Source organism: Serinus canaria, chromosome 8 (genome assembly GCF_022539315.1).
Source record: "Serinus canaria isolate serCan28SL12 chromosome 8, serCan2020, whole genome shotgun sequence".
NCBI lineage: Eukaryota > Metazoa > Chordata > Aves > Passeriformes > Fringillidae > Serinus > Serinus canaria.
This window is the reverse complement of record NC_066322.1, coordinates 753,736-768,192: the sequence shown is the minus strand read 5'-3', so window position 1 is coordinate 768,192 and position 14,457 is coordinate 753,736. Positions and strand designations below refer to the sequence as shown.

Here is a 14,457-nt window from a genome sequence, read left to right as displayed (position 1 = left end):
TCCGTGGAGGATGGGCAGCAATGAGCTTTCCTTTGCTCTGCAATGCCCTGTACCACTGAAGTATTGATAAAACCCACACTGGGTATTCTCAGCAGGAACTCCTGCTCCAGGATTGCATTCAGTGGCCAGTGATGTCTTAAATACAAGAATGGCTGATTGCAAATTCTGGTGTTTGCTGCTCCCTGGCAGTGGAAGACTATTCCCCACTGTCCTTCCCTGCCAGGCCCTTGCCAGCCTGGATGTCTCTCCAGTTCCATGTTCCCCATCCAGGACATGGAGTCTGGCTCCCAGTGCAGCCAGAGTGGGACACAGCTGGGGCTTTGTGGGAGTGCAGGACCTGTTTGGGTGCTGCCACGGCTGAGGGCTGCATTCCCAAACAAGCAGCCCGTGTCTTTTTGGGGCAGGATATGGGGTGGGATCCTGCTGGGAGGGCAGTGCAGGGAGGGTTTGCTCCTTCTCCCACAGCAGCAGCCCCAGCTCAGCCCAGAATGGGGCTGCCCCAGCTGGGTGGCTGAGACTTACTGGGTGGCACTGGGGTCCCCTCTGGTGCCTTGTGCTGTCAGCGACTGCTCTGGAGAGGTTGAAGCCAGGTGCCAGCAGCCCCTGTCCCTGCAGTGACTACTCAGCTATTGCAGAGGGGCCCTGCAGCTTCTGCCCCTGGAGCTTCTGCTTCTGGAACACAGCCCTGAGCCTGTTTTGTTACACCCCACCCTCTTCACACCCGCCTGGCCTGGGCTCAGGGTGGCTCTCCTGCTCACGTTTCTCTGGGAGATATTTTCTTGAGTAAGATAAATTGCTTGAAGTCTGCTGAATTTGTCTGAGCAGTGAGCTGCAATTTGTACATTGACAATAATCCTTCAAGGTGTATTTTATGGGAATTGCAGAGAACGGGACCTGGATTCAAAGGACAACATTTTCTGAGTCCATATGAGGAAAACCTTAGGTCCCATTTGAGTGAATTTCTTGGTCACTGCAAATTTCCCAGTCTGGAATTTGTTTCTCTGATGTCACACATAATATCAAAGTCATAATGGCCAAGAATGAACTTTGTGTTGTAGTCTTCCATGAGAAATTCAGGGGATGATTGGGAAGCACCAGAGTGTTGAGTAGTTCTAGACTTGTTTTTATCAGAGAGGCTGCAATGAAGGACAGCATCAACTTGGGTCCAGTAAAAAGTGGCTCTGACACAATCTGGTTCCATTCAGCCAACATCCTACATATGTGTGAAGTGGAAGGGACATTATTATTAATGCCCTGACACACGATCAGCAGCAGAATTTAACTTCTGCAGGGGTCTGAGGTTTGAAAAGATGCAGTGTGGGAACAATAAAACGTTCCCCTGTGCAGCACAGTGTGACCTACCCAGGGCTAGAGCAGGTTCCCGTGTCCTGCACAGCCCACGACAGTGTGAAGGGACCAGCCAGAGCTGCCAGGGTGGCTCAGACAGCAGCAGTGAAAAACTCAGGAGAAACAATCAGAGTCACAGAGCTGAGCTCTGACTGCAGGTGGCCACTCTGGGCTGGCACTGCCAGCTCGCAGCTCCCCAGGATTCCACCACGTTGTGTTCCCCTTCTCACAGACCATGCCCTGATCCCAGCTCCAGTCCTTGGCACAATTAACCCTCACACCTGATAATCTGTTCCATACCTCCAACACCTTCCTGTGCCAGAGAGGGTTTCTTAATTCCTTTAACTACCAGCTAATATTCCTTGGGCAACTAATGACTCCCTTAATTCCTTTAATTCATGACCTGACTCCCTTACTTCCTTTAACTATGTGGTAATAAATCTGTCTTCCATCATTCTTTTTGCTATCTCGGAATGACTCTGATTTCCTTAATTCCTGTCATTACCTGCTAATGAATCTGACTCCTCTCTAGCACACTTCTCCTTCCCTCCCACAGACTCTCCAGGGGAGATGCTCTCAAGGCCTCGCTTTCTCTCGATATTCTCTGTTTCTCTCAAATTTCCAACAACTTAATTCCAGAATTACCTCAATTCCTAATCACCTAAATTCCCAAGTGCTGAGTCCTGGATTTGTGGCAGATCCGTGGAGGATGGGCAGCAATGAGCTTTCCTTTGCTCTGCAATGCCCTGTACCACTGAAGTATTGATAAAACCCACACTGGGTATTCTCAGCAGGAACTCCTGCTCCAGGATTGCATTCAGTGGCCAGTGATGTCTTAAATACAAGAATGGCTGATTGCAAATTCTGGTGTTTGCTGCTCCCTGGCAGTGGAAGGCCATTCCCCACTGTCCTTCCCTGCCAGGCCCTTGCCAGCCTGGATGTTTCTCCAGTTCCATGTTCCCCCATCAACGGCGTGTTTTTATCCCTGTCTGTGTTTGTCCCCACACAGATCTCTGGATAGCTCATTCCCAACCAGCAGAAAAGACATTCAACTGTGTTGCAGTGTCACAAATTCCAGTGTAGTGAACAAACCAGACAAACCCAAACCACAAAAAGGCAATTTCCTGTACTATGCACACAGCATTCAATTTCTACATCCTACACTGAAGAAGCAAAGAGCTCTGTGCAAAGCTGGTGCTGCATTTTTCATGCTGTGAGATCCACACCCTTGACCACACGGCAGACCCTCACTCAGGTAACAAGGGTTTGCTATAACCTATAAAATATGGCACTGTACAGATGTGACATTTTAGTAGTGTATTTATCCATAAAAGTGTCTGGCAAAATCCACATAGATTTATTGCTTCTATTATTTTACATATAATATTATATATAAAATATATATTTTTATATATGTAATAAAAGTGTGAAATATTGCACTGTTTCCAATCTCCACATGTTTGGATGAACACTAAGGAGCCATCTTGGTGCCACAGGTACTTCCTGCTCCTCTCTGAATCCCTGAGGTTGGAAAAATCCTCCCAGACCATGGAGTCCAAATCCTATGAGATATCGCTGGGTCCCAGAGCAGAGCCTGGGCAATGTCCTGCTCCTCCCTGCACAGAGGGACAGCCAGGGGACAGCCAGGGGACAGCCAGGGGACACCCAGGGACACACAGGGACAGCCAGGGCTGAGGCCCCTCTCACTGGGGCTCCTCTCCAGGCTGAGCAGCCCCAGCTCCCTCAGCCTTTCCTGGGCACCGAGATGCTCCAGGCCTTTGCTCAGCTCCAGGAGCTCCTGTCCCTGCTGTGCTGAGGGACAGAGCTGGACACAGCACCCAGAGGTGACTCCAGGGCTGGGCACAGGGGCAGGATCACCCCTGACCTGCTGGGAATGCTCTTCCCAAAGCACCCCAGGATCCCACGGGACATCGCTGGCCAGGGACAGCTCGTTGTCCCTCAGGATCCCACTGGGCACCACTGGCCAGGGACAGCTCGTTGTCCCTCAGGGTCCCACTGGACACCGCTGGCCAGGGACAGCTCGTTGTCCCTCAGCACTCCCAGGTCCTTCCACCAGCGCTGCTCCAGCAGGTCCCCCCAGCCCGTGAGCTGGGGTTATTCCCAGTGCTGAGGTGCTGCAGGCAGCGCTGCGGGGCAGTCAGCACACTGCTCCCCTGTGGATCATTCCCGTGCTGCCGGATTGTTCCCAGTTCCTCCCGGGAAAGGCTCCCCTGGATCCCGGGAAGGCTCCCCGGGAGCGCCCCCTCAGAGCGCAGCGCGCGGCGTCCCCACAGCGGGCGGGCGGTGCCTGGGCAGGGCGGGCCCCGCCCCGCCGGCAGCCAATGAGGAGGCGCGAAAGCCGCGCCCTGCCGAGCCCGCGGTGCCGGTAAATGCAGCCGCGCTGAGGGCCGGTCCCTCAGAGCTGCGACCATGGCAGGTAATAACGCTCTGGGCTTTCTGCCGCCTTTCCCTAACTTCGCAACCCATGCCATCCACTATGGGCAGGAGCCCGAGCAGTGGAGCTCTTGGGCCGTCGTGCCGCCCATCACGCTCTCCACCATATTCAAGCAGCGAGTGCCCGGGGAGGACGAGGTGAGTGCGGCCACCCCTCCGGCCCCGGCGTGTTCCGGTCGGGGGAACGGGAGGCGGCAGGGTCTGGGCAGGGCAGGGCAGGGAGCTCCCGACTCGGATGTTTCCCCCCGTGGCAGCTCCTGGGCAAACGCGAGCATCTCGCTGGGCCGGGAGCGGGGCTCTGGCCCGGGGAGGCGGCGGAGTCTCCTCACGGGGCCATTGCGGAGCCGCCTGCCCGCGGTCCCGTGCCCTGTGCTCCGGGACGGCCCTGCTGAGCGGCGATGGGAGCGGGGCAGCCGCTGTGCTCCCTTCCAGCCTGAGCCCGCCTGGGGCTCGGTGTTCCCGCAGCGGACGGCGAGCCGGAGCGGTTTGTGCCAAGCTTTCCCTGTGCTCTCTCTAAAGTTGGTTTCCTCTTCCCACCCCAGGACTATATATACACCCGGTTCGGGAATCCGAACAGGCATATACTGGAGAAGGTTGTGTCTGCCCTCGATGGAGCCGAATACAGTGAGCACCTCATGGATTGGACGGGGCTTGGAGCAGCCTGGGGCAGGGGGAGGTGTCCCTGGCCATGGCAGGGGTGGCACTGAGTGGGCTTTGGGGTCCCTCCATCCCAAACCATTCCGTCATTTTGTGACCACGGCTCTGGCTGTTGGCTGTGGGCAGGAGCACCTCCAAGGTGGGGAAGAGCCCAGCACTTCTGGTTCAGCAAAGTCCAGCTCCATGCCTGGGTTTGTCTCCTGCTTCCTCACTGTGGCAGATGCCTGAGCTGAGCTGGATCCATCCTTGTGCAGCAGCACTGGAGGCAGTGGGAGCAGGCAGCCCCTGGTCACAGTCCATTCCCAGTCTGTGCCAGTGTGTTCCAGTGTCTGTCCTGGTTTCATACTGGGCACATCCATCTCCTGCTCTCACTGGCTCCGTGTTCCCAGTGAGGCAGTGACAGAACAGGTTCTTTTCAGAGGCAAAGGGAGGAAGGCCAAGGCAAGTCTGACTTGTGTCACATCAAACACTGATGATCCTTTCTCCTCAGGCTTGGCTTATTCCTCTGGCATGGCAGCAATTCTAACCATCTGTCACCTGCTGAAGACAGGGGAGACAATTATCTCCATGGATGAGGTGTATGAAGGTGGGTACAGCAACCAGTGACTTCTTTTTGCAGGGGACCAAACCTGTCTGTGGCTCTCAGGAACTCTGAGTTTCCCATGTAGGACCTCACTGTTCTTTGAAGCCTGTTTTGATCAATCCCCTCTTCCTCTCAACACCCCGGGGCAGAGTGCACCCAGCTGTGCCAGAGTCCTTCTCTGAGCAGGGTGAGTTCACTCCAGTTCCTGGGAACTTTCCCCTGCTCCTTGAAGCCTCAGCCTGGGCTGGTTTCTGCCGGGCTGAATTTCATTGCTCCTCCTCTGCATTGGTTTGTTATAAAGAAAAAGGATTTCTCACAAGAGAACCTCCCAAACATCTCTCAGATGTTCCCCAGCTCACAGAATCCACCTCCGTGTTCCATCCCTTCCTGCTCAGATGGAAAACTGAGTCTCTGGGGATGACCTTGGCAAAAGGCCCCAATTAATGAATTTTTAATCCAGGCAGTGTTTCCGGGCAGTGAGTGCTGCACATCCATTGATCACCTGTTGCTGCTGAATTCTCTTAATCTTCCCAGGGAAAGGCTTCAAAGACAGAAAGGAAACTTTTTTAATGGAGTGATGGGAACCAGTAGCTGGAGTCTTCCCCTTGGTTCTTCTTCTGTGCTTAATTTCCTGATCATAAACCTCACATTGATTTCAAGTACTTCCCAAATCACTATGATCCCATATTCAAATTATTACTATTTCATGATCACTCCATCTGCAACAATCTTTAAACTCTGTAAATAAAGAAAATAGAAGTGTGCCATTGATGGTGTGCGGCACCAAGCTGTGCCCTCCTGACTGTCCCTGCATGATGCAGGAGGCTGGAGAGCAGGCAATGAAAGTTAAGGAAGTTGTTTCATTTTGTGATCTTTTGGGTTTTTTTAGGAACGAGAGAATTATTTGAGAAAATAAAAGAGGAGTTCAATTTGGAAGTGGTTTATGTTGACTGCAGAGACCTAAATCAGCTGAAAAATGCAATTGAAAAAAATCCCAAGACCAAGGTAGGGGAGAGGGAAATGGAATTTAAGGGGACGTTAAATGGTTTTATCCTTGCTCCTGTTGGGTTTGGGGGAGTGTTGAGCTGAGGGGGGCAGCTTGGGGCACAGCTGAATCACAGCTTGGGGCACAGCTGGATCCACCCTTTCCCCCTGTGCTGCCTCATGGAAGCATCCTAAGAAGGGCAGAGAGCCCTGGAGAGAGAGGAGGGAGCAGGGCAAAGGTGAGGAAGAGCAGAGGGAACACCGAGCGCGGAGCCAGGGAGGCTCTGTGGCCCTGCTGGGTGATGCCCTGCCCCAGGGGAAGGGAGCTGTGCTGGGAAAGGCTTTGGGAAAGGCTCTGTCCTGCCTGGGTGAGGCCTTCTCCAGCTGGGATGCGCTGGGATGGCACAAGCCCAGCTGGAGGGAGAGCTCCCTGAGCTTGGAGGAAGCAGCTGGAGCCTCCCCTGGCTCTGGCAGGGCCACTGCCCATCCCCACTGCACAAAGCCACAGGGAGCTGCCAGCACTGAGCACCCAGAGCCCCTGGGACTCAGCCCAGCACTGGGAGCTCTCTGACCTGGAGTTTTTTTGGGTTTGTGCAGCTGGTTTGGCTCGAGAGCCCCACGAACCCTGTGCTGACAGTGATTGACATCAAAGCCTGTGCAGACGTGGCACATAGCTGTGGTGTCAAGGATATTCTGGTGGCAGTGGACAACAGCTTCATGTCTCCATATTTCCAGGTGTGTGGGAAAAGGACAGGACTGTCACGTGTCCCAGTGGGGCTGGAGATCCCTTTTGGGAAGGGAAGCACCCCCAAGGAACTGCAGTTTTGGTCTCTGCATTGTAAAATGACCTGCTCTGGTCCAGCCCAGGTGCTGGTGCACCAGTGAAGGGCGCAGGGGGTGTCTGTCCTCCAGGAATGTTGGAATTCTGTTCTCCCTGATGGAAATCACAACAGTTACAAAGGGTTCCCTCACTTTGGCCTTTTTACATCCATTCTTCTGTAGATATGTTCTGAGCCACAAAGGTAAAAACCAGTAGGTAGTGGAAGACAAACCAAGCAAAGTTGGTCCAGTCTTTCTTGGAGACATCCACTTTACCTTTTTCTTCTCTATTTTGCTGAATATAGACTCAGATGTTTATAGCTTTCTTCATAACAACTGCCTGAACTTTCCTGTACTGATAACTGGAGGACATGAAATGAGGAGACTTTTTAAGTTTTACAAATGCTTCAGAATAATGAACTCCCAAGCACTGATGCTCTCACTATGGGCTAGAATCTGCCTGCTTTGTTCCATTTCAACAGTGTTGGCCCTCACTCTTCAGAATGTGTTGATACCATGTGCAAAGAGCCTTAATTAGTGATTGATTAAAAACCTGGCACTGCTCAGCACCTCTTGCCCATCCACGTCCTGGTTTGTCTCCCCTCAGGAGGCTCCTGGGCAGAGAGCTGGGAGCTGAGGGGAGAGAGCTGCCAAAGGAACCTCCTTGGCTCATGTTCTCAGCTCCTCCAGGGCAGGATCTGCAACAGCTGGAAAGCAAAGCAATTCTATTACTCAGGTTTTTGTGTTTGTTCCTCCCCTTGTTTATCCTGTGTGAGCTCAGAGCCCTTTGGAATGGCTGGGAATGAACCTGAGTGCAGCCAAACTTGAATTTTGATGTTCTTTTCCTTTCCTTTCAGCGTCCATTGTCGCTGGGAGCTGATATTTGTATGTCTTCTGCAACCAAATACATCAATGGTGAGTGTGAGAGCTCAGCACATCCTTAGGGCAGGGATGGAGGGAGATTGGGTGGGAATTCCTGGCTGGGAGGGTGGGGAGGCCCCTGGATCCCTGGCAGTGCCCTAGGCCAGGTTGGACACTGGGGCTTGGAGCAGCCTGGGATGGTGGGAGGTGTCCCAGGGGTTTTATTTGCACTTGGGGCTTGTGGCAGGACCCTGGAGTGGCTGATCCCATTCTTGTCCCCTGTCATTTGTAGGGCACAGTGATGTCCTCATGGGCCTGGTCTCTGTAAACAAGGATGATCTCTATGAGAAGCTGAAAGACCTGCAGTCTCGTAAGTCCAGACAGGGAATTCCTGACGGGAATCCTGTTCATATCCACAGCTCCTGCTGGGGAGGGTGGGCATGCACACAAGTGGGAAATCTGCCTGGAATGTAAATTACCAGAGCTGGGAAAGCTCAATAAAATAGTCCCATAAAATGAGAGATGTTGATGTCCCCTTCCCAAACACCTCAGGAGAGCACTGGGGCCCATCCTGCAACCACTGAGGTGCCACCTGCAGCTTGGGGGGTTTGAAACTCCCGCACCCATCAGGGTGTGCCCAGTGCAGAATTTTCTTACCTCGCACGATTCCAGCAATTTTCTGGCCTCTTCATTATCAGGAATAAATTCCTGTATAGGGTTCTGTCCTCAGCAGTGAGGGTGCACTGTGCCCAATAAATGTAATCCTTGAGGCCTGAGCCTGTTAATTGGGCTCATTAATTGGCTGCCCAATGTGGGAGATGAAGAACAGAGATTGCCCAGGGTGCTTCCCACTTGTTCCAATCTCAGAAAAGCTGGAGGTGAGGATGTGTTTGGCTTTGCTGAATGCAGAACGCCAATGTTGCTGTGGGATTCTGTGGCATTCTGTGGGATTCTCTGGAATTCTGTTGCCATTCCCACAGACCTGGGAGCTGTCCCCTCCCCCTTTGACTGTTACATGTGCAACCGGGGGCTCAAGACTCTGCACATCCGGATGGAGCGGCACTACAAGAACGGCCTGGCTGTGGCCAAGTTCCTGGAATCCCATCCCCGGATGGAGAAGGTCATTTACCCAGGTGTGTGGGCGGGGATTTGGGAGCATCCCAGAGCAGGGATTTGGGAGCTGTGGTGCCCTGTGACTGGGTCTGGGTGAGTCTGAGCTGTCCCAGCTCTGCACTGGCATTCTCTGGAATTCATTAGAATTCTCCCAATTCTCCATTCCAGGGCTGTCTTCCCACCCTCAGTGGGATGTGATACAGAAGCAGTGCACCGGTGTTTCTGGGATGGTCAGCTTCTACATCAAAGGGACAAAAAGAAATGCCATTGCCTTTCTTGAGAACTTGAAGGTAAAACAAAGTCAATAAAATCAACCTCAGAGGGAGCTGAATGTGCCCTGCTGCGGGGAGGGTGAAGTGGCTTTTCTTGCCAATCCTTTGGGTGTGCCTCACCCCAATACAGTAAATGAGAGGGAACAGAGGGACCCCTCATCCCCTTGGAAGTGTTTGTTTGTTTGCTCTCAGTGTGAGGCGTGTCCAGCTCAGCCCAGGAGCTGCTGCTGGCAGAGGGCTCTGTGCAGGGCTGGGCAGCTGGGGCTGGTACAGCTCTGCTGGAATATTGCCAAGTGCCCTCAGCAGGGAAGGGCCCTGAGGGAGGCCCTGACTCGTGGGGCAGAGAGGGAGCCCCTGGCTCTGGGAATGCTTGGCTGGGTCCAACCAAGGGTGCTCCAAGAGATCCAGGGGCAGGAGGGGACTGTTTTCCGTCTTAGCTCTTCCCTGCCAGATGTGCACTCTATTCCCTAATTACAGCTAATACAGTTAATGATATGGAAGGTATTATAGAAAAGCTTGGGGGAAAAGAAGCCCCTAAACTTTCCATTTTCCTCAATGTCCTTGAAGAGGTCCCAGCCCTGAGGCTGCTGGAGCTCCAGGAAGGTTTGGGCAGCTCTGCCAGGGATGCTCAGGGTGGGATTGTTGGGGTGTCCGTGCAGGGCCAGGGGCTGGATCAGTGATTCCTGTGGGCACCTCCAACTCAGGACATTCCCTGACTCTGTGAGCTCTCTGACCATGAATCCATAACCTCCTTCCCTTTCTCCCACAGGTGTTCACCCTGGGCTTTAGTCTAGGTGGCTTTGAGAGCCTGGCAGAGCATCCGTAAGTTCATCCTCCCATCATCAGAGCCTCAAAAAGCTGCAGAGCACCACAAAATTCCCACAATTTCCCAACCCCTCAAAGCTGTTTTGCTGTTTTGCTTTTAGCTAATTTCAGGGACTCTTGTGCAGCACAAAGCCAGGGGAGATTCCAGAGGGAGGGAATCCTGTGAGAGGGCAGAGATAGAGGAATTTTGCCTGGGGGGCTGAGGCACAGTTGGTGTCCATGAAGACAATCCCAGAAGCTGCAGAGTGTGGGGATGAGGAGCAGCTTGGATGGAGGAGTGCCCTGCTCCCTGCTCACACAAGGGGCACGGTCACTGTGTGCACCCAGCTGCCTCTGGTCCCTGGCAGGGCCTCCTGGGGCCTTTTAACCTGCTCAAAACAGCATCTCCATGGAATTGCATTATTTCACTCAAAGCCAACTTGCTTTTGGAAAAGGTCCATGGGAATTAATGACTGGATTTAAATGCTAAATCATTTCATTTACTGATTTCACAGCAAATGTTGAACCCCTCCAGCAGCTGAAAGGAGCTGGTGCCAGGGACTGAGCACACAGGGAAATCCCTTCTTGCCTGTGTCCTCTGTAGCTGGAGAGAATAAACCCTCCAGAGTCCTTTGGGGCAGTTTGAGAAGGGAAATGGGAAACCAAAATGAATCCAGGAGATTTTGTACTGGAGGTTGCACATTCCCCACGTGCAGAGCTTCCAGACCTTCTGTAGGATAAATGAACAGCTCTGGAAGGAAGAGAAGTAGGATTTTGTCCTTTGGCAGGTCCAGATTTTTAAGTATCTGCTTCTTGTCTATCATTTGTGTCTTGGAAATACGAGCTGGAGATGCAATTCCCTGACTTGTCAGCATTCCCACCATTTCCAGGAACTGCTGCCAGGAGCTCTTTGCATCTGTGGGGTCACACAGGTGGCACAGAGGAGGTGTCAGATCCTGCTGCATTTCAGGGGTGCTGGCAGGGAACCAGCCAGGCTGGTTTTACCAATACAAGTCCCAAATTCTTGGGATAAAGATGTTTTTCTCCTTGCAGGTACACCATGACCCATGGCAAGATGGATCCTGATATGAAGAAACGTCTGGGAATCACAGACACCTTGATCCGCCTCTCGGTGGGGCTGGAGGATGAGGAGGATTTGCTGGCAGACCTGGACCAGGCCCTGAAGGCTGCGGTGAGTGGGGAGCTCCCCTCCAAAACTCATCCCCATCCAGCCTTTCCCAGGGGCTGAGCCCTCAGCTCCTCCCTGATGGAGCCTGGGCTGGGGAGGGAAAGTTTCCCTGTTTGCAGCCCTGCTCAGGCACAGTTCCCCATGGATTCAGGAGAATCAAAGGCTGAAATGTGACTTTAATTTATGCAAATGAAATAAAAATGTGTGTTTGATAGAGGGGCAGAGCACACTGATCCCTCCCTTTCCTTCCTGCAGTTTGCATAAACCTTGAGGGTCAAACAGGACCTTGGAACTGGACATGGCTGTGGACGAGGACACGGAAAACCAAACCACTCTTGCTTTGCCTTTGCTTTGCCAGCAGAGCTCATTGCTCCTCCTGCTCCTGCAGGGTTTGGGGCACAGGGGCTGCTTCCTCTTACTGCTCTCAGGGTATTCTCTTCTCACCCATCAGCTCAGCTCAAAAACTTGATTGACCTCAGATTTATTTTAATCAGGTTGGAGATTTGTGTAAAAGCTTTTCCTTCTTTTGCTGCTTTTCCTTCTCTTGATGCAACATTGAAGATGAAGGGAAATGCAACACCTGGCAAATAATAATGTTCTAAAGAGGAATCTTTGTCATTTGAAAAAATCATGTGCTGTGGGAATGATTGGAATTCTTTTAATTAAAACCTGCTTTTCCTTTCCTTGCTTATATTCCACTGTGCACGTGCTGCTTATGTTCAAAATTGGGATGGAGAGACTCTGGAGCCGTTGGAATTTTCCTGTTGGAAAGCAGGAGGGAAATGGAGCTGAGGGGAGAGAGAGGGGATGGAGCTGAGGATGGGCTGGATCTGAGGCAGGACAATTCTGCACTGGCCACACCCAGAATAGCCTTCATTGCCCAGAGGGATTAAATCCTGACAAAACCAAAGTGAAGGTGTTCCCACCCAGCCCCCCTCATTCCACACCATCCCAGACTGGACCCCAAAGCCCCCCCAGTGCCACCCCTGCCATGGCAGGGACACCTCCCACTGTCCCAGGCTGCTCCAGCCCCAGTGTCCAGCCTGGCCTTGGGCACTGCCAGGGATCCAGGGGCAGCCCCAGCTGCTCTGGGCACCCTGTGCCAGGGCCTGCCTGCCCTGCCAGTAACAATTCCTGCCCAGGGTCCCATCCATCCCTGCCCTGTGTCCATGGGAAGCCACTGCCCCTTTTCCCTTGTCCCTGCAGAGGGTGGGTTCCTGGTTACACCAGGTCAGCTCCTGGAGCCCCTCCATGGGAAGTTCCTGAGATCCAGGTGATTTTCCAGGCAGCCCAGCCCCTGCTGTGCCCTGGAGCTGCTGCCTGGTCTGTGGGGAGCAGCAGGGTCTGCTTTGTGTCACAGGAACGTCTCCCCTGGAATGAGAAGCTGCTGTGCTTCCTCAGGCCCCTCTGCCCTGGATTTCCTTATCCCATTGACCTGGGGGAAGGACAGACACCTCTGCCAGCAGGGAAACTCTCAGTGAATTGCTCCATGATTTTCTTGACCTGTGGGATGTCAGCCTGAGGCTGGCTCTGAGCCTGGACCTGCCAGGACCTTGTCTCTTTTTAGGGAGCTTGTGGGAGAGTGCAGTGCCCTCCTGCTCCACTGATTAGCCAGAGTTTCTCCCACCTTCCCAGACCTGCCAGAGCTCAGGGACTGCTTGGACAATGCTCAGGCACAGGGTGGCAGCATTGGGGTGTCTGTGCAGGGCCAGGCCTTGGGCTGGATGATCCCTGTGGGATCCAGCTCAGGATATTCCATGATTCCATTCCTCTGAGCAGGAGAGAATCCTCTGGGATGTTTCAGTATCTCCAGCTTCATGACTTCCCTGGAGCCACCCTGTGTCCCTGCTCTGGGCTGATCCCAGATCTGGGTTGTATTTCCCATATTCCATCTTTCTGAAACTCAGAGGATGTGTTTTGCCTTGGATTTGATGTTGCAGATTGGATTCAGATTCACTCCATCTTCAGGGGAATTCCGTTTCCTTGCTGAGGCCCCAGTCCCTCGTGTTGGCTGAGCACACCTTTGTCCTTGTGAAACAAAGGACCAGCACTGAGCCTTAAATCCAGCCCAGCTAAGCCCGAGGCAGGGCCTGGCTGCCAGCCCCAGCATTCTGAGTGCTGGGGTCAGCCTGCTCCCTCCCAGCCTCACATTCCCTGGATTTGAGCATTCTCTGGCATTTCTCACTGTGTTTGATGAAGGGTTTGTGTCCTCCAGCCAAGACTGAGCCACATTAGTCAGAAGAGTTCCTAGAAACTCCGGCTTTCATTTACAGGAAAGTTCTGTCACTGCACTCCTCTGTGTCACCAGGAGAGCAACTGGGCATCCAGGAATGCTGAGCCCACAATTCCCAATCCAGGGCCACTCTGGGGGCTTGGGCACTGCCCCTCTCTGTGCCACTGGCCATGGACACGGAGCTGGGGTGCTGCTGCTGCAGGGCCCAGCAGGGCTGGGAGTCACAGCTCCCATCCCACAGATTTATGGATTGAGTGGACTCCAAGGCACAAACTCCAGATGCCCTTCAGTCCCAGCACAGCTTCCCAACATCCCCATGAATCACTGGAATGAGCCTGAGCCCCATGAGTGCTCGGTAATTATTTTATCTGCTGCTGTGTGCAGTAGCTGACTGACAAATGCAATTTTTATTCCTCCCTTTTATCATCTCCCTTTTATCATTTAATCAGTAGGAAAATATTGATTATCTCCTGTCTTTCTAAAGGATGTTGGGAAATGCAGTTGGAGCCATGCCTCCCACCCTGGCAGCCTGACAGGATCATGGAATATCCAGAGTTGGAGGAACCCACAGGGATCATCCAGTCAGGCTGCTGGCCCTGCACAAACACCTCAGCAATCCAACCCCTGTGTCCCACAGTGTTCCACCATCTGGCTTCTGGAATGCTAGGGCAGGGCAGGAATTGAAATTCCCCCCAGGTTTTCAGCCATCATTTCTAACTCTTTAAACATAACTGAAAATCCATTTTTCTTCTCTAGCAAACCCCATTTTTCACACACATCCCACCCTGATGGATCTTTATCCAGAGCAGCTGCAGGATTTGGGAAGGAAAGTTTACCCCTTGGGGTGGGTTTTTCCCAGTATTTCCCAGTCTGCCTGCATTTCCAAGCTGCCTGTTGGGTTCTCACTGGGACACCATTGTTGACATTGTCACTGCTGACTTTTAATGCCTCGTGTGTTTCACAAGAGCAATGGGAGATCTGTGAGGGACGGAGCAGAATTCCATTTCAGTTGGGAGTATTTCCCAAGGGAGTGTGTCACAAAGGCTCTCAGAATGAAGGAATTATATTTAGATGATGTTAGTAATTTATAATCATTTATCTCTTCTCCTCTTCCAGGCTTCCATGAGGACAGATGAACGTA

The 14,457-nt window shown here is 52.7% G+C and overlaps 1 protein-coding gene across 2 annotated transcripts; it reads left to right on the top strand.

Moving 5' to 3' along the window:
• The first annotated feature begins 3,742 nt into the window (after nt 1-3,742).
• Nucleotides 3,743-11,776, top strand: LOC127059851 (cystathionine gamma-lyase-like). Of its 2 annotated transcripts, XM_050977430.1 has the most exons (12): nt 3,743-3,939; nt 4,344-4,425; nt 4,949-5,044; nt 5,931-6,046; nt 6,623-6,760; nt 7,702-7,759; nt 7,998-8,075; nt 8,686-8,838; nt 8,987-9,108; nt 9,860-9,912; nt 10,948-11,086; nt 11,339-11,776. In XM_050977430.1, exons 1-12 carry the CDS (start codon nt 3,778-3,780, stop codon nt 11,345-11,347), a joined length of 1,206 nt encoding a protein of 401 aa, XP_050833387.1. In that variant the 5' UTR covers nt 3,743-3,777; the 3' UTR covers nt 11,348-11,776. The 2 variants fall into 2 exon arrangements, with proteins under 2 accessions (XP_050833387.1, XP_050833388.1); XM_050977431.1 differs by lacking the exon at nt 6,623-6,760.
• The last annotated feature ends 2,681 nt before the right edge of the window (nt 11,777-14,457 follow it).